At 24.7% G+C, this 26,440-nt stretch overlaps 4 protein-coding genes across 7 annotated transcripts; 3 read left to right on the top strand and 1 right to left on the bottom strand.

Moving 5' to 3' along the window:
- Window positions 1-1,962: 1,962 nt before the first annotated feature.
- Window positions 1,963-7,524, bottom strand: LOC122501935 (guanine nucleotide-binding protein G(i) subunit alpha). Its single transcript, XM_043611727.1, has 4 exons — window positions 6,983-7,524; window positions 6,087-6,271; window positions 3,266-3,552; window positions 1,963-3,114 (listed from the first exon to the last, which is right to left on the bottom strand). Exons 1-4 carry the CDS (start codon window positions 7,101-7,103, stop codon window positions 2,637-2,639), a joined length of 1,071 nt encoding a protein of 356 aa, XP_043467662.1. The 5' UTR covers window positions 7,104-7,524; the 3' UTR covers window positions 1,963-2,636.
- Window positions 7,525-8,511: 987 nt separating this feature from the next.
- Window positions 8,512-13,438, top strand: LOC122501929 (delta(24)-sterol reductase-like). Its single transcript, XM_043611717.1, has 7 exons — window positions 8,512-8,668; window positions 9,079-9,276; window positions 9,469-9,624; window positions 9,756-9,861; window positions 10,027-10,380; window positions 12,485-12,855; window positions 13,028-13,438. Exons 2-7 carry the CDS (start codon window positions 9,094-9,096, stop codon window positions 13,358-13,360), a joined length of 1,503 nt encoding a protein of 500 aa, XP_043467652.1. The 5' UTR covers window positions 8,512-8,668; window positions 9,079-9,093; the 3' UTR covers window positions 13,361-13,438.
- A 372-nt stretch (window positions 13,439-13,810) lies between these two features.
- LOC122501930 (small glutamine-rich tetratricopeptide repeat-containing protein alpha-like) lies at window positions 13,811-16,503 on the top strand. The gene is made up of 4 exons (XM_043611718.1): window positions 13,811-14,030; window positions 14,478-14,827; window positions 15,425-15,889; window positions 16,026-16,503. Exons 2-4 carry the CDS (start codon window positions 14,493-14,495, stop codon window positions 16,132-16,134), a joined length of 909 nt encoding a protein of 302 aa, XP_043467653.1. The 5' UTR covers window positions 13,811-14,030; window positions 14,478-14,492; the 3' UTR covers window positions 16,135-16,503.
- A 1,063-nt stretch (window positions 16,504-17,566) lies between these two features.
- Window positions 17,567-25,778, top strand: LOC122501931 (ras-like GTP-binding protein Rho1). 4 transcript variants are annotated; one of them, XM_043611720.1, is made up of 5 exons: window positions 17,680-17,723; window positions 19,702-19,784; window positions 22,650-22,810; window positions 22,910-23,293; window positions 25,587-25,778. In XM_043611720.1, the coding sequence occupies exons 2-5, from the start codon at window positions 19,727-19,729 to the stop codon at window positions 25,623-25,625; spliced, it is 642 nt and encodes a 213-aa protein (XP_043467655.1). In that variant the 5' UTR covers window positions 17,680-17,723; window positions 19,702-19,726; the 3' UTR covers window positions 25,626-25,778. The 4 variants fall into 4 exon arrangements, with proteins under 4 accessions (XP_043467657.1, XP_043467655.1, XP_043467658.1 ...); XM_043611721.1 differs by lacking the exon at window positions 17,680-17,723 and adding an exon at window positions 18,217-18,385; XM_043611722.1 differs by lacking the exon at window positions 19,702-19,784 and having other exon boundaries at window positions 17,567-17,723.
- The last annotated feature ends 662 nt before the right edge of the window (window positions 25,779-26,440 follow it).

Below are 26,440 nucleotides of genomic sequence, written 5' to 3'. Positions count from 1 at the left end.
TATTTTCAAGATTTCAATTAAATTATTTTTTAGAAATTTTAACTAAAATATTTCAAAACAACTATAACTTATTCAGAATTTTTAATAAAATTTTTTACAATTTTCAACTTTTCTAAAACTTTATTTTGAAACTTTTTGAAGTTCAATCTATATTAATATATTAATTCAAAATACGGTTTTTTAGAAATTTATTTTCTAAGAAAAAATAATTTTATTCATTTTTATTTACTTTATTATTTAAAAATTAATTTTTAGAAAATTCGTATCACTTGTTCTAATTCTTACAATATTTTCCGTCATTTCCCGGTCCAGCTGCCAGCCTGATAACACATTGCCAATTTGTCTTGAAATTTGTAACAAAAGAAATTATTTTTCATAAATTCAATCTTTTCCTATTTTTAATTTTAATTGATTCAGACTGATTTAGCCTACCTATTGTTTTAACTACAGAAATATTTTACAATATTTCAACGATTTTAAGTGACAAACAAGCCATCTGTCGGAAATAATACGAAAAAACTTGATAGAAGTTCTTTTTATTGCTGCTAGATGGTTCATGTGCCAATTTTTCGAGGTTATGTATGCAACATTACAATTGCATATATTTTACGAAAATTTTTTTTCTAATTTTCATTAAAATTTTTCGAAATATTAATTAAATGGGCAAATATAATCTCATTTATGTAAAGATGTTGACAGTAAGCGATAATATATTCACGATTCGAGTGAAAAAAGACTCTGACAAAATTGCCAAAGGCTGATTGACGATTTGATCATTTTGCAAAAATATTCATCTTTTTTTTTAATTTCCCTGTAAACTTTTACAATATTTCAATTAAATAGATTAAACAAAACTTAATTACCGTTAAATATCCATAATATTTGTTAGGATTAACACCTTATTAAAAGATTAAATCCTCTGTTCCACACAAAGCGTCAGCTCTTCCAACGACGCCATCTTAGATCTTGCCATTCGACTGCTGTGAACATAGCAGCGAATCAGTAGTGCCAACTTTTGCCTACATCTCATTTGTCGCTTTAAATGAGCGGGAAAATTTAAAATATACTTTTTACTAGAATGTTTTTGCTAATTTGTATATCGTAAAATTAATTTTCTAATAAATAGAAATAAAAATAAACAGAAACTGCTTTAATTTACTAAAATAAAAAAATTCTAGATCGAAAAAAAATTGGTTTAATTTTCTAAAAAAGCAAATTAAAATCAAAAAACCAATTTAAAACAAAAAGAATAAATAATAAAAATGATTATAAATTGTAACAAAAGAAAATAATTAATGTGCATAAAATTAATTACTGTATATTTATTCAAAAAGTTTTAATTTTTTAATTTTTATTTTATTTAATAAATTTTAGTAAATGAAAAAATTATTATTTATTATTAAATTAATTTAATTTAAAATAGTTTAAATAATTTAATAATTAAAAATAATAAAATAAAATTTCAATTAATAATAAAATTATTAATTATTATTATTAAAAATTATTTAATAAATTTTAATAAATGAAAAAAAAGAACGGAAAAAGTGAAATAAAAATAGCAAATCAAAAAAAGCGTTTCTTAATTTTTAGAATTAAATTTATTATTAAAGATGTTAATTAATCTTTTTGAAAATGTAACTAATTAATTAAAAACCAAAGTTTAATTCTTAATTATCAAACTAAATTATAATAAAATTGAAAAAAAATTATAAATAATATATAATTATAAATAATTACAAATAAATTCAAATGTAATTATCACAATTTTTCTAAACAAATTTATTGTTGAATAATTAGTTAATATTACACAAACAATTAAGAATTTGATATATGTAGGTATAATATTTAATTAATTTAATAACTAACTTTATTTATAATATAACAATAAAAAATTTATTTGTATTCTTTAATATCGAAAATTAGACGTTAATCTACAGAGAGGGAGAAATTAAAATTTCAATCTTATGAAAAGTTTTTTTTTTTATTTGTGTGTGTATAGATAATATATAGATATTTCTTATATTAAAATTGTATAAAGTCATACATTCCCTCGGGAAGTTTATGTTAATAAAACATAAGCTTATATGAATATCTTATAATGATAAAAACATTCGTTTAGTTCGTATAAAAAGTATAAATACACGTGAACTCTCGAGGCATTGTACGGAGTCAAGAAAGGCACAATATTGTGAGGCAAGTTAATGAGTCAAAGCTCATTTCATCTTAATTATAATATCTGAGATTACAGTGCATTTTTGTGAAAAGAAAACTATATTACACATCTAAAAGTGTGCCTTTTAAATTATGAAGATGATAAAATGGAATTGGCACCAATTCAATTAGACCACAAGAAAAACTTCAGTCATTTAGATTAAAATCCAAAAATCAATTTACAAAATAGAAATTAATTTTAATTAATTCTTTCATTTAAATACCTTATTATGAGCTTTCATTCATTTACTAAATGCTTGATATTTACTTCTCTTCTTTTTGTACAGTTTAAAAAGAGAAAGACAGAGAGAGAGAGAGAGACAATATTTTTCTTTTGCAAAATCATTTAAGTTTCTTTGCAGTCTTTGCATTAATAAAAACAATGGAAAAATTTGCTTTTGTACAAAATATTTTTCTTTTTGATTTTAACTTAAAAGTCCACAATTACTAAGATTATTTTTAATAATAACATCGGTCACAGCGTCAAAAACAAATTGAATATTATTGGTATCAGTGGCGCATGTAAAATGCGTGTAAATTTGCTTTTGATCTTTCCTCTTGTTTAGATTTTCAAATTTCATTTGGATGTAAGACGCACAGTCCTCAAATGTATTGCGACCTTTATATTCCGGAAAACATATTGTCAATGGACTTCTCAATATTTTCTCTTCAAAAAGATCTTTTTTATTGAGGAACAAAATTATCGATGTGTCAACGAAATATTTATTGTTGCATATAGAATCAAAAAGTTTCATTGATTCAATCATTCTATTCATTTCCTCGTCTTCGGCTAGAAGTAAATCGTAGCCACTGAGAGCGACACAAAATATTATTGCTGTCACACCTTCGAAACAATGAATCCATTTCTTTCTCTCTGATCTCTGACCACCGACATCGAACATTCTGAAAATAATTTTCAATTTAAAGTTTGCTTTCTTTTTTTAATTCCTTATTTAAGTTTTATTTTTTAATGTTTTAATTTTACTATTTTTTATAAATTGTGAAAAATAGTTGAAATATTAATAATTATAAATTATGGGAAATATTTGCTTACTTAAAGTGTAGTCCTTTAAAAGAAAAATGCGTCTCGACAATTCCGGTTGTTTTAACTCTCGTCCTTAAGACATCTTGTTGTGTTGGAAGATAACTAGGTTGAGAAATACGTTCTAAAGCATTTAGATAATAAGCTGCCGAATCATTAAGCTGATATTCTCTGCTTCGTGTAAAGCAAAGTTGCACGCCCGAGTCTTGCCAAAGTTTTCTCATAATCATCACAAGATCCGGTGTTAATTCCCCTTCTTCTGCTGCTGATGCCAATATGAAAAATTGTCTCGCCGTTTCCTAAAAAAAATCCAATTATTCAAAATTTCAAATATTTTGTTAAATAAATATTTCAATAATTATTATTTGTTTTTCCATGGGAAATAAAGTTAGAAAAATTTCAAATTAAAACCTGAAATTTAATAATTTCTTAAAATTACAATTATAACCCTCTCAAAATTAAATTATTTTCAGGGTTGCCACGCTTTTGCTTTTTTCAAATTCCCTGACTTTTCCAGGTTTTTAAAACGAAAATCATTCGAAAACATCAATAACTTCATTTTTAAATAAATATTTAATCATTATTTTTTTTATATAGAAATTAAGATATTCGAAAATTTAAAATTCAAGAACATATAAAAATATAATTACAAAACATGAAGAAATCGATCACTCCGAGTCTTCGACTCGGAGTGATAAGTATGAAAAGTTCAAATTTTCAGAGATTTTAATTTAAAATTCATTTTTAAATCAATATTTATTAGAAAATTCTACGAGAATTCAATTATTTAACTATAAAAATAAATATTTTATTGAATGTTTTTTAAAATTGAATTTTCATAAAGAATTTTATCAACAAATTTTTAAATAATTGAATTCTTTTGACAAATTTTAATAAAATTTTTAAGAATAATTGCATTTTTCGAGAACTTTGAAGAAAATTGTATTAGAAATAGTTGAAATTCTGCCAAGAATTGTATTAAAAGTTTTGAAAATAATTTGAATTTCGAAGAAAAATTTTATTATTTATAAAGATAATTGAAATTTAGACGAGAATTTTTGTAAATTTTTAAACATAATTTGATTTCTTTAAAGAATATTATTAAAATTATTTTTAAAAAATTGAATTGTTACGCAAAGAATTTCATTAAAATTTTTGAAAATAATTTTAGGGGTCGTCCATAAACTACGTCACGCCTTAGAGGGGGGGGGGGGTGGAATTCATTTTTTGTGACGTTCTGTAGAAAAAATGGCGCTAAAGCATGTAAAATTTGTGACGTGGGTAGGGGGGGGGGTGGAAAAATTATGCAAAATAGTGTGATGTAGTTTATGAACGGCCCCTTATTCTTTAAAGAAATTAAAAAAAAAATTTATTGAAAATAATACTTAAATTCTAATAAATAAATTGTAGCAAAGGTTATTAAAATAATTAAATTTCTTTGATAAATTTTAATAAAATTTTTAAGAATAATTTTACTTTTCGAGAAATTTAATTAAAATTGTATTAAAAATAATTGAAATTCAGCATTGAGTTTCATTATTTATGAAAATAATTGAATAATATATGAAAATTATTTGTAAATAATTGAATTCTTGTGAAATTTTTATTATTTATGAAAATAATTAAATGTTTGCCTAGAATTTTATGAAAAATTTTTTTTTAACTAATTGAATTCTTTTAGGAATTTTTATTAAAGTAGTAGATATTAAAAATCATTGAATTCAGGAACGTTTTTAAAAATAATTAAAATTTTGACAAGAATTTTATTAAAATTTTTGAAAAAAATTAGACTTCTGAGAAGAATTTTAGTTAAAAATTTTTTTTTTAAATCTAAGTTTTTTTTATATTTCTAATTAAATTCATTTAAAATTTAAATTTTACAAATTTTAAATGAAAATCTTTTGAAGTTCATCTAATTATGAAATATTTAAATGAAATTAGATTTCAAGAATAAACACAATAACTTTAGAAAACAACAATTAAAATTTGGTAAAATCTTTTAAAAATAATTGAATTTTTGAAATATTTAAAAATAAATAATCAAATTTTTAAGAAAAATTTTAATTTTAACAATGAACATGATTTCTCCAAAATTTTAATAAATAAGAAAATTTTAAAAAATTTTAATTTATTTTGTTTGAAGATAATTATCTTTCTACAAAATAAATCTAATAAAAATGAAAAAATTATAATGAAACAATTATAAGACTCAGTTTTTTAAAAATATTACAATGTAATTTTTTATTGAATTTTAATTAAAAATTATGAACATGATTGTTTTCTCCAAAGTGTTAAAAATAATTCTAAAAAATTACAAGGAAAAAATTCTGTAAGTATTACTTCTTTCAAAAAAATTTTAATATAATTTTTAGAAACTTGAAATTTTGCATTGAAATTTTTGAGCATTCAATTATTTTCAAAATTTGCAATTAAAACTCCTCAAAAGTTGATTTTCAAAAATTGTAATAAAATACTTGAAAAAATTAATTATTTTCAGTTAAATTTTACAAAATTTCGATTATTGAACAATTTTTTAATTGTATATTTAAAAAAATTAATTAGAAAAATCATTCAAAAATAATTTTTCAAAGATTTCTTTATATTTATACTTTTTACACGACAAAAATCGAAATAAATTGCATTTTATACCAAAAATGTGGTTTTTGTGTCAAAACTTGGAAGAAAAGTCGATAAAGACGCATTTTTTGAAAATGGTCGGAAAAAAATCGAAAAAGTCAATATCCAAGACCTGTTTTTATAATATTATAAACTATAAATTTAAAATAATTACTGTAGTGAATTTAATAAAATTAATTAAATTTTTAAAAAATACCTTTTTACTAGGATCGGCGAAATCAATTCTAAGTAGTCCCATGGCTCTTATTATTGCCATGAGACTTTGAATTGTATTACTGTAAACAACAGGTCTGTATTGTTCACATTCTTCTCTACTGTAACCAGTCTCATGAATTATTTTCATCTGCTTTACTATCGTCGATTTTCCGGATTCTCCAGCTCCTGTTAATTTAGAGAAACAAAAAGAAACGATTATTAAATATATATAATTTCATCTGTTTTAATAATCAAAAAAGAAGAGAATTATCTCAAATTATTCATGTCAATGAAAAAAAGAATGAGTAAAGGGAACTCGTATATAAGCCTATTATGAATCATCAGCATGTCTTTTAAATCATCAACACGATTATAATTGCAATCTTAATTGTCGAACTCGTCTAATTGTTTCATTATTTATGTAATTGTCAATTTCTCTATTTCTTTCCATTTTATCAAAGTATTTAAGAAAAATGGTAAAATAATTTTATCTTTCAAGACAAGAAAACGTGTCTATCGAATATTTTTCACTTTTCTCATTTTGATTTAGAATTTCCAGAATTATTTTATGAATCATGTTTAAAATAAATTTTCGATGAATCAACTTCGATTTTCTTTTTCATTAAAGTTTCATTTGAAAACAAATGAAAATGATTGTTAGAGAAACAATTTAGTTCCCACACTATTTCCCACATATTATTAATTGTTAATCGAATTTAGAAACCGTTAAATTTAGAAACAAAAGTGAAACGAATTAACAGTATACGAATTATACGATTTTCATGCTTATTAATTACGTTCCTCGACGTTTGATAATTAAATTCTTTTTACAGTTGGGAAATTGACATGAAAGATTCGGACACAACTCAAGTAAAATGAGAAAAAAAAGGAGATTACCAAGTAGCAGGAGCTTGACCTCACTGGCAGCGCGTTCTCCATCGGCTCTTAAATCCTTGTCTATTTTCTTAGATCTTTCAGCTGCTTCTTTTTCACCGGTGGTGCTCACAGCGCACCCCATTTTATCAAAAATGTGCCAACCCACACAATTCCTGATATTTCACGTTTAATGACACTTGTTGCACTGGGACGTGGGAACCGCCCGCTCTTAAAACGTCCGTTTCTCTCAACTGCTACTCCAACTATTGCATTCCCATACAAACTGCACTTAAAAACATTCACGAACACTTTGCCAAGTATAACCGTCAAAAAATCAACAATTATCCCTCGATATTCCAATATAATTGAGAATTCACAATTTCATTTGTTTAACAAGTTTATTGTTGTTTTCTTTGATATTATGCGTTTGACGGTTTTCACATTCGAAGCCAAGACGCGCCCACACAATTTTACTTTTTTCCCCTGATTTCAATTGGCGTCGCGCCGACGCTGTCGTTTTCTTGCACAAGAGCGTGTGTGTGTGTTCACCACGAAACAATACGAAATGAAAATTAAGAGAACGAGAATCGTCTTCGGAAATTTTCGGCTTTTAATTCTCAGCTAATTCGCATGCGCAAAGTTTTTTAATAACCAATCACATTTGCTATTTTTATCAAATTTAAGGTTAGGTACGCATCTTAAGACCGTTCTGCGCAAACTCACAAATTGGACATGCGCACATTATTGGCGCGAAATATAACTCGAGTTTAAAAAAGTTAAAAACTAATTTTTTTTAAAGAAGTTTTAATTTAGTTTTTTTAAATTCTAATATTAGGTAATAATTTTACAAAAAAAGAAGAAATTAAAAGTATAATTAAAAGCAAAAAAAAAGATTTTCGAAAGTAAAAAATAAAAAAAATTATTTTTGGAGTAGAAAAAAATTTTTTTTTTTTTATTATTTTTTCATCTTTCAAAATTATTATATAATAGATATTTAGTGTGCAAACGATAAACTCCCGAGTGTTCTAATTTTATTCAATTGCTTGAGTCATTAAACTCAACTATTTTTATAAACCGTTCTAATGGAGCTAAATTAACCACCACTCCTCGCACCTTTAGCCTTTAGTAAAGAAATTTTTATAAACAATTTTTCATTTTTTTTTTAAACTATATTTTTGACTTTAGACAAAAATTGAAAAAAAAATTTATTGTAAGTTTTTCGACAGTAAAATAAATAAATAAATAAATATAAGAAAAAAAATATAAAATAAATTTGAGAGGGAATTTCAAAAAATAAATAACTTAAATAAAAATCTATCCAAGGAGAAATTATTGATATTGATAAACTGATTAATTCAATAAAGAGAAAAAAATAGATAATGATAAAAATTATATAAATAAATTTTTTGATTCATATTTTTTGCAAAGAAAAAAAATTAAAAAACAAAGCAATAATTGTTATTAAAGAGCTATAAAAAATAACAGGTGTCAAATTTTCAAAAATTTGTAAATAAATGAATATATAATTTAAATTGATATAAAAATTCTTGTTTTTCACAAAAATTCCTAATCAGTTCAATTATAATCGCCAAATTTCTCGACGTGGCAAATTATTAAATTCACGATAAGAGATAAGGATTTAACCATTTTATAAAGCACGAATTGATCACTTCTTTTTTTCACTTGCCGAGTGATCCAGTTCAAAGGGTAAAATTTTCAAATATATTTTCAAATATATAATTATAAAAATATAATTATAAAACTATAATTATAAAACTATAATAATAAAAATATAATTATAAAAACAATAATAAAAAAATACGTATTTTCAAAATTATTTTTCCAAGATATTTTATCTCCAAAAAATTAATTTAATTTGCAAAAAAAATTATTGTAAAGAAAGTAAATATTAATTAATAAATTATTAATTAATATACAGATAGATATAAATATAATAATAAATCAATATCATGAAACAAAATTTATCAGCAAAATGAAATAAAATAAATAAAAAAAAGTGTGAAAAAAGTAAAAAAAAAATACGTTTGAAGAAAAAAGAGTGGAAACTTTTTTTTTATAACCTTAAAATAATAGAAATACGAAAATCGTAATTGCAGAACTGACGGGAAAAAATGGGGGAGAATAGTATTCTTGAATATCTGATGGTAAATCACCGTTGGATTTTCGTGATATTTTTTCTACTACCAATTTCATTTGTCTATGAAATTTTCAACTACACGAGAAATTGGATTGTTTTTCGTTTAAGTACAGCACCAACGGAACATGGGAAAAAAGTTCGCGAAGTCCAAAGACAGGTGAGAGAAATCTTTCAAATAATATTAATATTTCGTTTGAAAATTTTATCACCAAAAAAAGGGGGATGTTAAAATAATTGTAAGTTCAAATAAGTTTAAAATTAAAAGAAAAATTAAAAATATTAAAAGAAAAATTTTAAAATATTTTTTTAAAAATTAAAATAAAAATTAAAATGAAAATTTTTTTAATAGGTGAAAAAATGGAACGAAAGTGGAAGAAAGCAACAAATGTGCACAGCTCGTCCAACATGGCAAACAATGAGTTTTCGTCAAGGAACTTACAAATCGTCAATGTTCCAAGTTAAAGTGAATTTAATCGACGTTCTCGAAGTGAATGTCGAGAAAAAGGTTCGATAGTTTAGAATTTAAATTCTCACCTTTATAAAAACTGGCGACACATTCCTGGTTTTAAGAATAATTTTCTTCTTTTGTTCCTCTTGTTGATTGCTGCAAAATTTCGTAATTGAAATTCATTTCAGTTTGTTCGAGTGGAACCATTAGTTTCAATGGGTCAACTTTCGGCGACTTTGGATCCTCTTGGATGGACAATTCCAGTTGTTCCGGAACTTGACGATTTAACTGTCGGTGAGTATTTACGATCAATTCAAAAATTAATTATCTAATTAAATTAATTAAATTAATTTTCTAATATAATTAATTTAATTAATTTTTTTATTTAATTTATTTAATTTATTTAATTTATTTAATTAATTTTTAAAAAGAAATTACCAATTTTCTGATTTGACACAGGTGGACTGGTTATGGGGACAGGTGTCGAGTCAAGTTCACATAAATTTGGCCTCTTTCAACATATTTGTCGAGCCTATGAAATTGTCCTTTGCGACGGTTCCGTTGTAAAATGTACAAAGGAAAGTGATCCTGAACTATTTCACGCCATCCCCTGGTCTTATGGTACACTCGGATTTCTCGTTTCCGTCGAAATTGACATCATTCCTGCAAAAAAATACGTGAAACTTGAATACGAACCAGTGACAAATTTAAAGCAAGCTATGGAAGTTTTCAAGCGACAGACTTATGCAAAGGAAAATAATCACTTTGTCGAGGGTCTAATGTTCACCAAAGAAACTGGAGTCATTATGACTGGTAAACAGTAATTAATTGCAAATAATTTCATTAATTCATTAAATTCGTTAAATTACTAAATTTAAGTCATTAAATTCGTTGAATTAATAAATTTAAATTGAATTCATAAATTCATAACATCGAATTGATAAATTGAATTCATTAAATCTATATTAATATCTTCTATATTAATAATCGTTGTATTTCGGTAATCTTTGAAAATTTTAAGTTAGTTTTAAGTTTTAAGTTAGTTGTTAATTACTTTTTTATTTCCTAACATTTTTTTAAATTTTTCTTTTTAAATATTTTCAATTTTAAAATTAATGTATTGAAAATCATTGAATTCTTGTAAAGAATTTTATCAAAAAATTTGAAGAGAATAATTGAATTCTTTCAAAGAATTTTTTTATTTATGAAAAAAATTGAATTCTCGCGATGAATTTTATTAAAATTTTTAAGAATCGTAATTAAATTATTTTAAAGAATTTCTTTGAATTTTTTTAAAATAATGGAGTTTGTTAAATAATTTTAATTGAAAATTTTGTAAGCAATTGAATTTTATGAAGAAGAATTTTACCATTTATAAAAATAATTGAATTGTTCCGAAGAATTTATTAAAATCTTAGAAAATAAATGAATTTTATGTAAATATTTCAAAATAATTAAATTCTTTCGAGGAATTCTATTAAAATTGTTTTGAAAAGCATTGAATTTGTGCAAAAAATTTTACTATTAATAAAAATAATTGAATTTTTGTAAAGAATTTTATTATGTTTTGAAAATAATTGAATTCTTTCAATTTTTTGACGAATATATTTAAAAATTGCATTGAAAGAAATTTTAATTATGAAAGAAGAATTATGACAGTAATTTAATTTTTCTATAGAATATTTTTAAAATATTTTGAGAACAATTGAATTTTATGTAAATATTTTAATTCTACCGAGGAATTCAATTAAAATTGTGTTGAAAATAATTGAAATCCTGCGAAGAATTTTACTATTTATAAAAATAATTAAATTGTTTAGAACAATTTATTAAAATTTTAGAAAATAATTTAATTGTTTAGAAGAATTTATTAAAAAATTGTTTTTAAAATTAAATTCTTCCGAGAAATTCAATTAAAATTGTTTTGAAAAAAATTGAATTCCTGCAAAGAATTTCACTGTTTAGAAATATAATTTGAATCCTTGCAAAGAACTTTACTATTTATAAAAATAATTGAATTGTTCTGTAGAATTTATTAAAATCTTAGGAAATAAATGAATTTTATGTAAATATTTGAAAGTAATTAAATTCTATCGAGAAATTCAATTAAAATTTTTTTGAAAATAATTGAAATCCTGCGAAGAATTTTACTATTTATAAAAATAATTAAATTGTTTCGAAGGATTTATTAAGATTTTAGAAAATAATTAAATTTATTCGAAATATATTAAAAAATTTTTTCTTAAATTGAATTCTTCCGAGGAATTTAATTAAAAAAAAAAATAATAATTAAAAAAAAAATAATAATAATAATAATAATAATAATTTTTAAAAAATAATTGAATTGTTTAGAAGGATTTATTAAAATTTTAGAAAATAATTGAATTCTATGAAATTTTATTAAAATTTTGTAAAAAATAATCAAATTTTTGCAAAAAATGTTATTATTTATAAAAATAATTGAATTCTTCCGAATAATGTTATTATTTATATGTGACTGTCCACGAGAAAACAGGGCTTAGCTTTCACAGGGCTAGTGATTGAAAGAAGCAGAACGAAGGAATGCATACAATATAACATCTTTAAAACGTTGTATTGTCAAAAGTAATTGACAATTTACAACTTTTGATTTTTGCATTTGAAAAAGCAATATAAAATCTATCGATCAGCATAAAAAACTCAAAATGATTTTTTAGAGCTAAGCCCTGTTTTCTCGTGGACAGTCACATATAAAAATAATTGAATTTCTGTGAAGAATTATATTAAAATTTTTTAAAATATAAACAATAATTAATATTTTACTTAATAATTTAATTTTTTTAATTTTGATTATGAAATTATTTAAAACATTTTATTTGGATATAAAAAATTTTGTAATTTGCATAACAAAAATAAACCGAATTATTTGTTTGTTAAGGAAATATGGTTTCCGAGCCAGAGGAGCATTTAGTCAATCAAATTAGTCGTTGGTACAAACCTTGGTTTTTCATTCACGTGGAGAAAAAATTGCGAACTGGTCCATGGATTGAATATATTCCACTACGTGACTATTATCATCGTCATTCACGTGCCTTATTTTGGGAGGTCCAAGACATCATTCCATTTGGAAACAATATTCTCTTCCGTTATTTATTCGGCTGGATGATGCCACCGAAAGTTTCACTTCTCAAGTTAACACAAACCGAGGGCATTAAAAAAATGTACGAAAACAATCATACCATTCAAGACATGCTCGTCCCCCTCGATCATCTGGAAGAAACAATTACTAAATTTCACGAAATTGTCAAGGTACCAGAAAAAAATATTGTCCTATACTTACTTTAATCCATTTTTCGTAATTTCGTCCTTTTTCCATGTTTTCTATTTTTTATTTCGATTTTTCTGTGTTCTATTTATTATTTCTATTTTTCTATTTTCTATTCAAATTTTTCTACATTCTAATGATAATAAATTATTCCAGATTTATCCACTATGGCTATGTCCATATAAATTGACACCGGAACCAGGATTTGTTCATTCAAGAACAAATAAAGATGACATGTACGTTGACGTTGGTGTTTATGGAACGCCAAAAGTGAAGAATTTCGAACCAGTGAAATCAACAAGAGAATTGGAAGATTATGTTCAAAGTATCCAGGGTCATCAAATGCTTTATGCCGATACATATAGAACAAAAGAAGAATTTGAAAAAATGTTTGATCACACGCTTTATCGAAAATTAAGAGAGAAATTCCAATGTAAACACGCCTTCCCCGAGGTTTACGGAAAAGTTAATAAGAGCGTACGAACATGATTTATTCTAAAACAATAACAACAACATCGAAATCTCTGTTTTGTACACAAAAATAAACATACTGAAATTTTTAAAACATTCAAGTTTTTTCAAAATCTCTAAAATTTCGAAAAACTGTCACTTTGGCACCTTTGGCAGAAAGAGAGGTTATAATAATATTGCAACCATTGCAACAAAAAATACGTTAACTTTTTGAAGAATTTTTAAAATTCGCGCGTTAAATTCTGATTGATTTTCACGAATTTTATTAGTTCTGCGCAAGCGTAATTAGTGTTATTAAAAAAATTATAAACAAAAATGAAAAAAAGGATCTAATTTAGAAAATTATGAACAAAATAAAGATTTAATTCCCTTATTTCATAATTCTATTCTATCGTAAATTGATTTAAAAAGTTATTCTCTCTTTTGAAGTATAATAAATAAAAATATAAACGTGGCAACCGCCATTAAAATTTTCACCGATTCCAGTCTGCTATCATCACATATATACATCAGAGGTGTAATTTTATTAACGTTAATCAGTATTCTTTATTTTGGAAAATTAAAAAGAATCGGGCATTTTGATATTGCCGAGCGTTTTAAAGTCTTCTTGACGTGATTGACTCTCAACTTCTCACTGACGATCTATTTTTTTACCCATAAAAACAGGAAAGTTGAAACTTGAAACAACGTAAGTTTTCAAACATTTCATTCTTTTTCGAATTTAGAATAAAAAATTCATTTTGTAATTCATTGAAAATTGAATATTTCGGTAGTTTAAAGAAATATTTTGAATGAATTATTTACTCGAAGGAAGTAGAAAAGGTTACTTTAGATTTCATTTTAATTTCGAAGTTCCTAACCTCAAATTTTTTTTTCCTCAATACAGTTTGCGATGATTTAGCAGAAATTATGTTAATTATTAAATGTTAATACTGTTATCATTTTGTTCTATTTCTGCTATTATTTTGTAGTCTTCGATTTTGATTTTCTTAATATTAAGTTTAAAAAAAGGAACGTTTCCTGAAAAATTGTAGTTTTACATTCTGTTCCTTTTTTTAGAAAAGGAAAACTATTTTATAAGGAAAACTGAAACTATGTTTGTAAAATTACTCATTTTTGTGTTTTAAATCCACAGAAGACCTACAAGACAATGGACGTAAGACAATTAGTGGCTTCGATTGTGCAGTTTTTGACTCGACAATTGGAAGATGGAGGATTAACAGCAGACTCACGGGAAAGTCTCGAGGTTGCGATTCAATGCTTGGAAAGTGCCTACAATGTTCAGGCCTCTGATGCTCCACCAGATACTTTTCTGACGATAGGCGGTGGTGGTGGTGGCGGTTCATCGCGCGTTGTCAACGAAACTCCAACTTTAGGTCCGCAAGCAACAGCAGAGCAAAAGGCTGAGGCTGAAAGGCTGAAAAATGAAGGAAACGATCTTGTTAAAGCTGAAAAATTACACGAAGCACTGGCTAATTATACACAGTAGGAAAAAACATTAATTTTTACCCCCTTGACAAATTTCTACAATTTATTCCTTATCATTTCTCTATTTTCTAATTATTTCTTCTTTCTAAATTGTTTTCGTTTAAATTGTTTTTTTTTCTAAATTTCAGGGCTCGAACCAGTGAAAGTATTTAAAAATACGGACTTTACGGACCAACATTTTTCATAACTTTAAAAAAATGAAGATATCGATCACTCCGAGTCTTCGGCTCGGAGCAATCGCCTTCTTCATTTTTTTATAATACTTAAAATGACCGAGTTTATTATTTATAAAGAGAGTTGTAATTTTGACGAGAATTACTTAAAATTTTTTAATATAATTGAATTTCTGCAAAGAATGTTATTACTTTGGAAAATAATAATTGAATTTCTGCAATTATTTGTAACTTCTCCAAAATTCTATCGTACAATTTACGAACTTTTCGTACTTTTTCAAAGAAATTACAGACCTTACGGACGTTTTCTAAAAAAAAATTGACTTTTACGAACGACCTAGTTCGAGACCTGAAATTATTTTCTTCAAAATTGTCTTTTTCTATCAATTGTTTTCTTTAAATTATTTAATTTTGTTTTTAGGGCAATACAATTGGACGGACACAATGCAGTTTATTACTGTAATCGAGCGGCAGTTCACAGCAAAATGGGAAATTTCAATTCAGTAATATCGGACTGTAAGATTGCATTGTCAATTGATCAATTCTACAGTAAAGCATATGGACGAATGGGTTTGGCCTATTCTAGTTTACAAAATTATAAGGAGGCAAAGGAATGTTTTCAAAAGGCACTTGAAATGGAGCCCGATAATGAGAGTTATCGAAATAATTTACAATTAGCTGAGGAGAAAATAGCTCAACAAGGTTTGGGTTCATTGGGTTTGGGTGGCTCTTTATCGAATGTTGATCTTGGCCAAATTCTACGAAATCCCGCACTTATGCAAATGGCAAGACAAATGCTCACCGATCCAAATATGCAAAACGTTATGAGCAATATTATTAGTGCCAGTGGTGCACAAGGCGATCGCATTGAAGCTCTCATTGAGGCGTAAGTAATTTTTTTGTCTCTTCAATCTTTAGACTACTTTCGATATTCAGTAAAATTTGAAATCAAAATTAAAACATGAAATAAAAATGAAAATAGGAAATGAAAATTAAAATCTGAAATGAAAATTGTTTTTCAGAGGACAGCAATTAGCTCAACAAATGGAAAGTGCAAATCCCGATTTAATAGAATCCCTAAGACGACAAATGGGCGGAAATTCAAATGATCCTGATCCAAATACCAATTAACATAGTCGCAATATTCGACTCAAACGATTTGCAAGTTACAAAAATTCAAAAATTATCCAATATGAATTTTCATAATTAAAAAAAAAGAGAAAAAAACTAGAAAGTTCCTGTTTTTGTTTTTTTGAGAAAAAGTTATTCAATTTTAACGGTTGAAACTAACAATAATTTAAATTACAATTTATAGACATTTTTCAATAGTTTAGTATTTGATATATAATTATTAAAATTAACCCGCTATTGTATATTGATAACTTTTTAAATTGAAAAGTAATTGCTTTTGTATATAATGATAGTTCGGCATTTTTTTTTTTTTTTTTATCTAAAGTCTGATTTGTATGTATTTTATATAGAATAAACTTTTGAAAGTGACTATTAATTTTAACGAAATAAAAACCGAGTGTTTTAAATGTTTATTGAAAATAAATGACTCAATTGTGAGTTTTATATATTTTTTACAATTTTTTTTTTCGTAAAATGCAAATATAAAACGTAGTTTTTTATTTCGTTTGAAAAATAAATAACATAGCATTGATTTAAAAAAAAAATGGAATTCAAATAATTATAATTTTTAAAATAAAAATTGAATTTACAAATAATATTTCGAACTAGTTTCTGATTCATTAATTGCAGTAGAGGTAGTGAGTCATTCTTAGGTTTGCGGTCATCGTATGAAAATAGAGAGGGGAATTTGCTGCAAGATGAAAGTAAATTGCGAAATTTACACCTAATCGCACCCTTTTTTGTTTGAATTTTTCCTCGTATTTTATTGAAAATAACAATTTTTTGCTTTAGAAGTCATTTTTAAAATTTTGTTTTTTTAAATACACGTACTTCAAATATACTTCATAGTTTGGAATATTTTCTTTGCTTTCAAAATTATTAATTTTGAGAATTTTCTTTTACAATATTCGGTCTTGTAAGAATATTTTTAATGACAAATCAGAGTTACAAACAATTTTTCAACCCTTTTCTTCTATGTTTAATTTGAAGAAAAAAAAATGAATGCGTGCGCAATGTTTAATGACAAATCGCCGGTTCTAATAATTACAGGAATGAAGATATCAAGGGTTCATTAAAAATTTTATACTCCAAATTAACTGTTACTTAAATACCTCCCCCTATTTTTTGTTTATAGAAAGAAGGAGACGATTTGTTAAATAATATTTATTTTGCAAAGAAAACCAAGTTTACCACAAATATTAATTAAGAAACACATGATTTTAATTCATATACCTACTATTTATTAAATTTTAACCTTTTTTAAACGTTTTTTTTTAAATTGACCAAATTCTAAAAATTTTGAGGTTATGTTGTCACTATGACAAAACGCACTTGTTCTATTCAACAAAAAGTGGTTTAAATTTATTCCACGTAACAAGTGAATTTTTCTTAACATTAAAAAAAGGAAAGAAAAGATTATTGTTACCTTTGACAGTTTAAAGTACATTTAAAGACAATTAGCACCCTGACTTGTTACGTTACTGATACCGGGTTTTCCCCTTCTCCTACACATTTCGCACACTCAACAGATTGAGGTGTGGCCACAGAGGGCAGCCATTTTCTTAACTCTCTGTCGCAAAAGATTTCAGGTAAATACGCAATAAATTGTTGATTAATTAAATCAAGTGAGTTCTGAAGTTGTTTTCATAAAACATATTATTTCGATCTTTAAGTTGCGCGAGTTGATAACAATCCACTCGAACGGGAATCTCGTCATTGAAAGTGAAAAAAAAGAAAAAAAAAAGTTCTGATTAAGCTCTGCAAAAAGGGAATGCCATGCGTAGCATATCCACAGCATCTTATTGAATTTAGTGATTAGTAACAACTCTCAGTGAAATACTTCCTCTTCATCAAGGTTTGTCAAAACTCTCCGTGATTTTTTAATCCCAATTCTTCAAATATTTTCGTAAGTAAATCGTCTTCGAGGCACGTCAACCTCTGCGTCGTTATCTGTCTCTGTCTCTCTCTCTCTCTCTTTAATTCAGCGCCCTCTTCCCCGTCGAACAACGCGATTGTGCACTTCCGGCTCGGAATTTTCATGATAACTTATTGTTAATCAGTGATAATCGAGAGATGTTTTAATAGTAACCTCTCTTAGCGTATTTCCCAACAATTTCCCTCCATTCGTTGGAAATAAATCCAGTGATTTTTTTTTAGGAAAGAAATTATTTTAATCGAACCGAGTGTCATCAGTCGGGTATTTAACAGCCTAGCAACAGTCTTCGGAGTTAAATTTTTATTTTGCTACCAGGTTGTTTAATTTTTGGAATTAACGCTTTTAATTAGGTGTATTTAAAGTGTTTCAAGAAAGTTATCTATTTTCGATTTTAATTTCTATAAATTGTTACTACTAGTTGAATTGTGCAGTGCAAATTAATTAAATGGATATACAAAAATAGAATAAGAATTGAATTTTGTTTGTCAATATGTCAATTTATGTGTTTATTGTCCAATTGTTCGATACTAAAAAACAATAGTTATTCATGTGTTTATCTATGGAATAAAATTCCCATTGTTTTAATAATCAGATTTAATTATATTTTGGAATATAATTGTTATAATCGATTCTACAATTCAATTACTATAATAAAATCCGAGAATTCTCGATATTTAGTTTTTAATTAAAAAATGAGCAATCGCTTTTTATTTTGCTTTTTTTTTTTGATAAGATAAGCGATTTTTATTGATTCCTTTTACTTCTTCAAATCAGAAAATTGCGATTAGTAATTATTACGAATATATATATTTACTTTATATTGTGAATTTGATTTTAGAATCAAGGTCGCATGTCAGTTCCTTAAAATTTTTCCATTTAAAATTTAATCAATTGAATCAACTACACACTTTAATAACGTTGTTGCATTGGATGAAACACTTTTTACAATCGATGGTTTAATGTCTAAAATTAGAATTGTAAACAATATATTGACAGATGACAGTAATTTAAAATAGTCAATAATTAGATTCATATAGTAAATTCAGAGAATATAATTGCTGGACAAAAATCAATTAAAAATAATTTCTACATTTTAATTTTTTTTTCTTTTTTAATTTCTTATTTTTACACTTGCGTGTTCTGTACACTATTTTTAAAAATTATTCGAGATATTTTAATACACTTGCCTCAACGTTTAAAATAGTCAATTTTTGGAGGTATATGTTTGCTCAATTGTTTTTTTTCATGCTTGATGAGACTTTGTTTTTGTTTATAATTTTTTGATTTTTAAAACATTGAAATAGAATACAAGATTTTTTTCTCTATTTTGCAATGTTTAGTGGCTTGACAAAAATGTTTAGCTTTATTTTTGGTTTTAATTTTTAATAAAGCTTGAATTAGAGGAATTTTAGATAAAAATTCCTTTTGTTTTATTTATTCTTCATGAGTTGAAATTATTTTTCTGTATTTTATGAAATTATTTTTATATTGATGGTTTGTGGGGGTGTTTTCTTTCTTTTTATATTTTGCACTTACGGACTTTAATTTAGCTGAAATTAATTTGAATATTTTTGCACTGATATTTTCAAAGCTTAATTATTCTAACATGTAAAAATGTCCACTTAAAACAGAGAGAAAGCAGAAAGACTAAAAAGCATGGGATGCATTACGGGCCGATGCCTCGGTTCAGACGATACGGGGTACCCTGGAGCAGGTACGACCCATTGTCCATATCCGTTAAAAAGCTTCACTTCCTCATAGGCAAAATAATCTCATTTTTATTTTTAAACAAATTAAAAATGAGAATTACATAATCCTGTAGATGTGGCAAGTTAAATGTCATCGATTTAAAAAAAACAATACAATTTCACCTGCAAAATATTGTGTTCGTAATTGCTTTAATTCAGTGTAGCTTTATCAATTATTGCAGATTTTTTTTTTGTTAAAAAAAATACACAAAATATTGCTTTTTCGAATGTTTGTTTAATACAAAGAAAAAAGGGTGCGTCGTTAAAAAAAAGGAATGTCTTGAGCAGAGAGCGAAAAATAAATTATATCTTTGACAAAATTCGTAGCTTTTTTTTATAATTGCTGCTTTTTCAATTTTTTTAGGGTTTCGAGTATTTTTTTTTCTAATTTTCAAATTAATTATTGAAAGCAAAATGCATATTTGAAAAGCATGAATGCACTATTAACATTCACACCAATTTAAACAGAGGAAACAAATTTTTTTTCCAAACTTCGTTAAATCTTTATTTTTATACACATTTTCAAACACTATTTTATTTGTTGAATACGAATTTGTTTTTTCATACTCAATTTTTTTTTATTTATTTTTTCTATTCCTTAAGTTTTGAACGATCAAAGGAACGAATATTTTTTGTCTATTAAACAGGGTTGCCACAGGTCAGGGAAAAGAAAAAATTTAATTTGCAGGATTCATAATTAGTTTTATTTTATTTTTTAATATATTTAATTATTATTTTATTATTATTTTATAATATATATTAAAAATATTATATATTATATATTATATATTATATATTTAAATATATTATTATTATTTTATAATATATTTTATTATTTAATTATTAAAAATTATGGATTTATAGAAGAATATTACTTAAAAACACTAACAAAATTGAATTCTTGCAACGATATTTATTACATTTCTTTTAAATAATTGAAATCCTGTGAAGAATTTTATTATTTATGAAAATAATTGAATTCTTTTGAGAAGTTTTATTAAAATAGTAGATTTTAGAAATATTTGAATTTCAGCGAAGAATTTCATTATTTGTGAAATTTAATTGAATTCTTGCGAAAAATGTTTGAAAATAATTACATTTTTCGAGGAATTCATTTAAAATTGTATTAAAAATAATTTAATTCCTAGGAAAAATTTTATTATTTATGATAATAATTGAATTCTTACAACGAATTTTATTACATTTTTTTAAATAATTGAATTCTTGTGAAGGATTTTATTAATATTTTTGTAAATAATTAAATTTTTTTTTTAAATTTTATAGAAATTTCATATTTTATAATAATATTCTTAAAAGTTATTAAATTTCAAAAGGTTTAAATTTGAGAATCAGAATATTCTTTTGGGTCAGGGAAAAAGTCAAAATTTTGTCTAGAAATCAGGGAAAAAAATTATTTTTTTGTGGCAACCCTGTTAAAATATTTTCAAAAATTACTGGAATTAAATTCTAAATTAACAACGAATTTTAAATTTTAACGAAATATAAAAAAAAGTCGTTCATTTGAACGTTCGTATCTTTAGAGATATTTTTTTGTATTTTTTATTTATTTTCCATGTTTTATTCTCTATTTTTTATTTTTCTTTTATTTTCTATTCTTTTATAGAATAGAATTTATTTCTTGATGCTACAATTTTTGTTTCTATTCTTTTATTTTCTACTCTTTTATTTTATTTTTTTTTTATTTTTCTCTTTTCTTTATTAAAATTTGTTTCTATTATTATTTATTACTCTAGGGGTATTGAATATTTGATGACTTAGTGTTTGTTTTATTGCTAGTAAACTAGCATTGATCCTTGCGGATAATTAGCCGATTTTTTATAATTATTCCTTGACTTACTCTCTTTTTTCTCACTTCGATTGTAGAAAATTTATATCACAATCGCTTTTTGGTACTTATTTCACAAAAAAAAAACCTCTACACAGAATCCTTTAGGGTTTTTAGGTATTTTAATAGTTTTCACAGCAAATGGTTTTATAATCATCGTTATCTAACAAATTTCGTGTATATTTATTCACAATTAAGATTCCACTTTTTTTTTCTTATAGAGACATTAAAATATATGTCTCTGAGAGAAAAAAAAAAATTGTACGTACAAAAATGAATTCACAAGGCCGATATATGTTTTTTTTTCTTCAAAATATCACGAGCATTGCAACGGCATGAAAAAGCTTAGAATGTCTTAAAAATTCATTTAATTCAATTAACAAAAATAGATCAAGTTTCATTATTAATTTATAAAATTTCCATTTGTGGATTTTAAAAGCAGAGAATAATTCAGATTTATTTCTAAATAGATAAAAAATGATGAATTGAATGATAGACAAATTGAAATTTTGTAAATATTAAATTTAAATATAAATCCATTTGCCAACTTGGTTAAATAAATTTATTTATAGTTTTTTGATTATTTTTTATAATATAGTAGTTTGTAAATTTGGAAAATTTTCTCTCACAAAAAGAATTTTTTGGGGAAAGGAAATAATTTTCGTATTTTTTATGGAAATTATTGAATTTTGTAAAGGGAAGAATTTTCTTTTCGTTCTAAATTTTGCAAAAATGGTTTGAACTTTCGAAACATATTTTTATAATTGTAGTGATTATCGTTATCGAAATTATTGTAATTATTAATTGCCAGGTTGTTGAATGTGAAAGGGAATATTTTATTGCTTGAGATTTATTTTCTTTTTTTGGAAAAAATATTGTATTAAATGGAAAATAGTTTGCAAGAAAGAGAATTTTTTTCTTAGTCAGAGAAAAATGAGAGAGCTTGATGAATAATATTGGTAAATATTTGATTTTTCTTTTACAGAATACATGGCGGCCATTAGAAAGAAACTCGTGATTGTAGGCGATGGAGCGTGCGGTAAAACGTGCCTACTTATAGTCTTTAGTAAAGACCAATTTCCTGAGGTTTATGTGCCCACTGTATTCGAAAATTATGTAGCCGACATTGAAGTAGACGGAAAACAGGTTTGTGTTAATTAATAAATTTAAAAAAAAAGAAAACAAGAGATTAAGAAAAAAAGAAAAAAAAATTATATTTTTGGTAATAATTTTTCTGTTTTCCAGGTTGAACTGGCTCTATGGGATACGGCAGGACAAGAAGATTATGACAGGTTACGTCCGTTGTCTTATCCTGACACGGACGTTATTTTAATGTGTTTCTCAATTGACAGTCCTGACTCCCTTGAGAACATTCCTGAGAAATGGACACCCGAGGTGAAGCATTTCTGTCCCAATGTGCCCATCATTCTCGTAGGAAACAAAAAGGATCTTCGAAATGATCCAAGTACCATTAAGGAGCTTGGCAAAATGAAACAGGAACCAGTTAAGCCAGAGGAAGGCCGCGCTATGGCCGAGAAAATTAACGCCTTCGCTTACCTTGAATGTTCAGCTAAAAGCAAGGAAGGCGTGAGGGAGGTCTTCGAAACGGCGACCAGAGCCGCACTACAAGTAAATTTTCCCAAAATATTTCATAATTTTCCCTATTTCTTTTACAGAAAATTAAAACATGATTGTCACAGGTCAGGGAAATTAGAATTATTCAGGGAAATCAGGGAAAAGTCAGGGATTTTTATTAAAAGTACTGCAAAAAAATTAAATTTTTTAAATTTTTAAGAAAATTCTAAATTTTAATGATTTTTTTTGTTTGCCTCATAAACTATAAAATTGCCAAGAATTCTAATACGAACCCTTCAATTTTTTCTATTTTTGACAATAATTTCTTTTTAAATAACTTAATTCTTAAAGAACTATCATAAAATTATTACATTTAAATTATTTAATGAATAATTTTACTTAAAAATTTCAAAATTAATTGGTTGCAATTTGAAATTTTAGAAAATATCAATTTTTAATGAATTTAAATGGACATTTAAAGAACAACTGATTACAGAAATTCATTTATTTTCAAAAATGATAAACTTCTCTACATAAATTCAATTATGTTCTAAAATATTTTTAAATTTTCGTCAAAATTTCAATTATCTTTATAAATATGTAATAAAATTCTTCTCCAAAATTTAATAAAATTCTCGGGAAAATTTCAATCATTTTCAAAAATTGTCCTCATTCCAATTATTTTTAATATCTATTTTAATAGAATTTCCAAAAAATTCAATTACTTACCAATTTTTTTTATAAATTTCTTCGCACCAATTCAATTATTTTTAATTCTTTAATAAAGTTTCTCGAAAGAATTCAAAATATATTCAAAGAATTACAAAAAAATAGTTCCGAGAAATTCAATTATTTCGAAAAATTTAAATACAATTCTTTTAAAAATTCTGTTATTTAAAAAATTTTTAACAAAATTATTTACAAGATTTAGTTAATAAAATTGCAATTTTAATAAAATTTTCCTATACAATTCAATTGTTTTCAATACATTTTTTCTTGAGAATTCAAGTATTTTCACAAATAATACATTTTTTTATGGGAATTTAATTATTTTCAATATAATTTTAATAAAATTCTTCTCAAGAAATTAATTCTTTTCCTGTTTATAAAAATTTTCTTCAAAGCAATTCAATTATTTAAGAAATTTTAATAAAATTCTTCCCAAGAATTCAATTATTTTCAAAAATAAAATTTTTCACAGGAATTCAATTATTGAAAAAAAAATTAATAAAATTCTTCTTCAGATTTCAATTATTTTCAATTTTTTAATGAAATTTCTCGGTGAAATTTAATTTTTTTCAAAAAGCTCTAAAAAATTCGGAGAAATTCAATTATTAATTAATTATTTTCATGTTTATAAAAATCTTCGAAACAATTCCATTATTTTCGAAAAAAATAAAATTCTTCGAAGTAATTCAATTATTTAAGAAATTTTAATAAAATTCTTCCCAAGAATCCAATTCTTTTTAAAAATAAAATTTTTCACAAGAATTCAATTATTTAATAAAATTCTTCTTCAGATTTCAATTATTTTCGATTTTTTAATGAAATTACTCGATGGAATTTAATTCTTTTCAACAAATTTTTAAAAATTTGAATAAAATTCTTCACAAGAAATTAATTATCTATTTTCATAAATAATAATACTTTTCTCCGGAATTCAATTATTTATAAAATTTTAATAAAATTCGTTGCAAGATTGGAATTATTTTCATAAATAACAAAACTTATCGCAGAATTTCAATTATTTTTTATACAATTTTAAATAAAATGATAGAAAATTGCATTTATACTCAAAATTTTTTTTTAAATTCACCGAAAGAATTGAGGGCTTAGACTTAAATAAATAAATAAATTCAATTATTTTTAAAAATTTTAATAAAATTTTTCATAAAAATTCAATTTTAAGAAATTTTCAATTATTTAAGAAATTATTTATTTTTGTATTTAAATAATTGAATTCTCGAAAAATTTTCTAATAAAAATTGATAAAAAAAAAAATGAATTTCCCTTAAAATTTTAAATTATAATTGAATATTAAAAGCATTATTGCGAAATTTTTTAGAAATAATTGAATTTTGAAAAGGATTCAAATTAAAATCTTTGAAATCTTTGAAAATAATAATGATTAAATATTTAAGAATTTATTCATGTTTTCGAATAATTTTACTTTTAGAGAAATTTGCAAATATAAGTAAAATTACAATATTTTTTTGAGTATCTAATAATTTTTAGAATGAGTCAGAATTTTTTTTAGAGTCAGGGAAAAAGTCAAAATTTTGTCTGGAAATCAGGGAAAAGTCAGGTTAAAGCAAAAAATTAAATTTTTCCCCTCTGTCTCTTTCAGGTAAAGAAGAAGAAGAAGGGAAAGTGTAGGCTGCTTTAAGGTGTAATGCAAAATGGGCCCGAAGCAAAGCGGGTAAAAAAAAATAAGGAATTGTAAAACTAGCTGGCATCGAAGCTAGTCGTAATGCCGGAGGCCCCAGCATCAGCTATTACATAATAATATCTTATCTTTAATTATTTTACATAATGCAAAGGAAAAAAAAAGAAAAGCAACAGCCGAAGCAGCAATTTGATGAAGAAATGCGCATAAAAAATACCACAACACGACGTATGTAATATATTTGTCACTTAATCCTATTTTTTAAAAAAACATGAACAACAGGAGTTTCAAGTGATTTCAAATCCTTCAATATTTTCGCGATAAAACCTTTTTTTTTATCGCCTATAACTTTAAAATACTTATTCGCTATTGCGCCTTAATTTTTTTAAAAAAGCTGAAGTAGTTGCTTTTGATTTTTTACAAAAAAAAAAAAAAAATATGAAAATATGGGCGAGAGGCGTAGGGGGAAGGAAAAAGGGACGAATTCTAGTGAATTCTCGCTTTTTTTAATCAAACACATTGCTTGTAAAATCAATAAGAGATAAAAAAAATGGGGAAAAAGAACTGTCTTTTAAACTTGCATAAACAATCTGTGTCAGATAAATTTTTTTTTATTTTGATCTTTTAAATACCCACTAAGCTAAATGTATTATTATTGTAAACGCGAAGACACTAACATAAAAGCGGCTAAATTATATTTATGTAATTCAAATATGATAAAAAAAAAACAAAAAAAAACCTGTGTTCAAGATGAGCGTACAAGACAGCTTTAAAAAAAATCGACTGGATTGTTAATTCATTCACAGAAACCAAGT

Source organism: Leptopilina heterotoma, unplaced genomic scaffold, assembly GCF_015476425.1.
Source record: "Leptopilina heterotoma isolate Lh14 unplaced genomic scaffold, ASM1547642v1 Lhet_219, whole genome shotgun sequence".
NCBI classification, from domain to species: Eukaryota; Metazoa; Arthropoda; class Insecta; order Hymenoptera; family Figitidae; genus Leptopilina; species Leptopilina heterotoma.
Note: the sequence above shows the minus strand (reverse complement) of the source record. Positions and strands in the feature narration are given on the sequence as shown.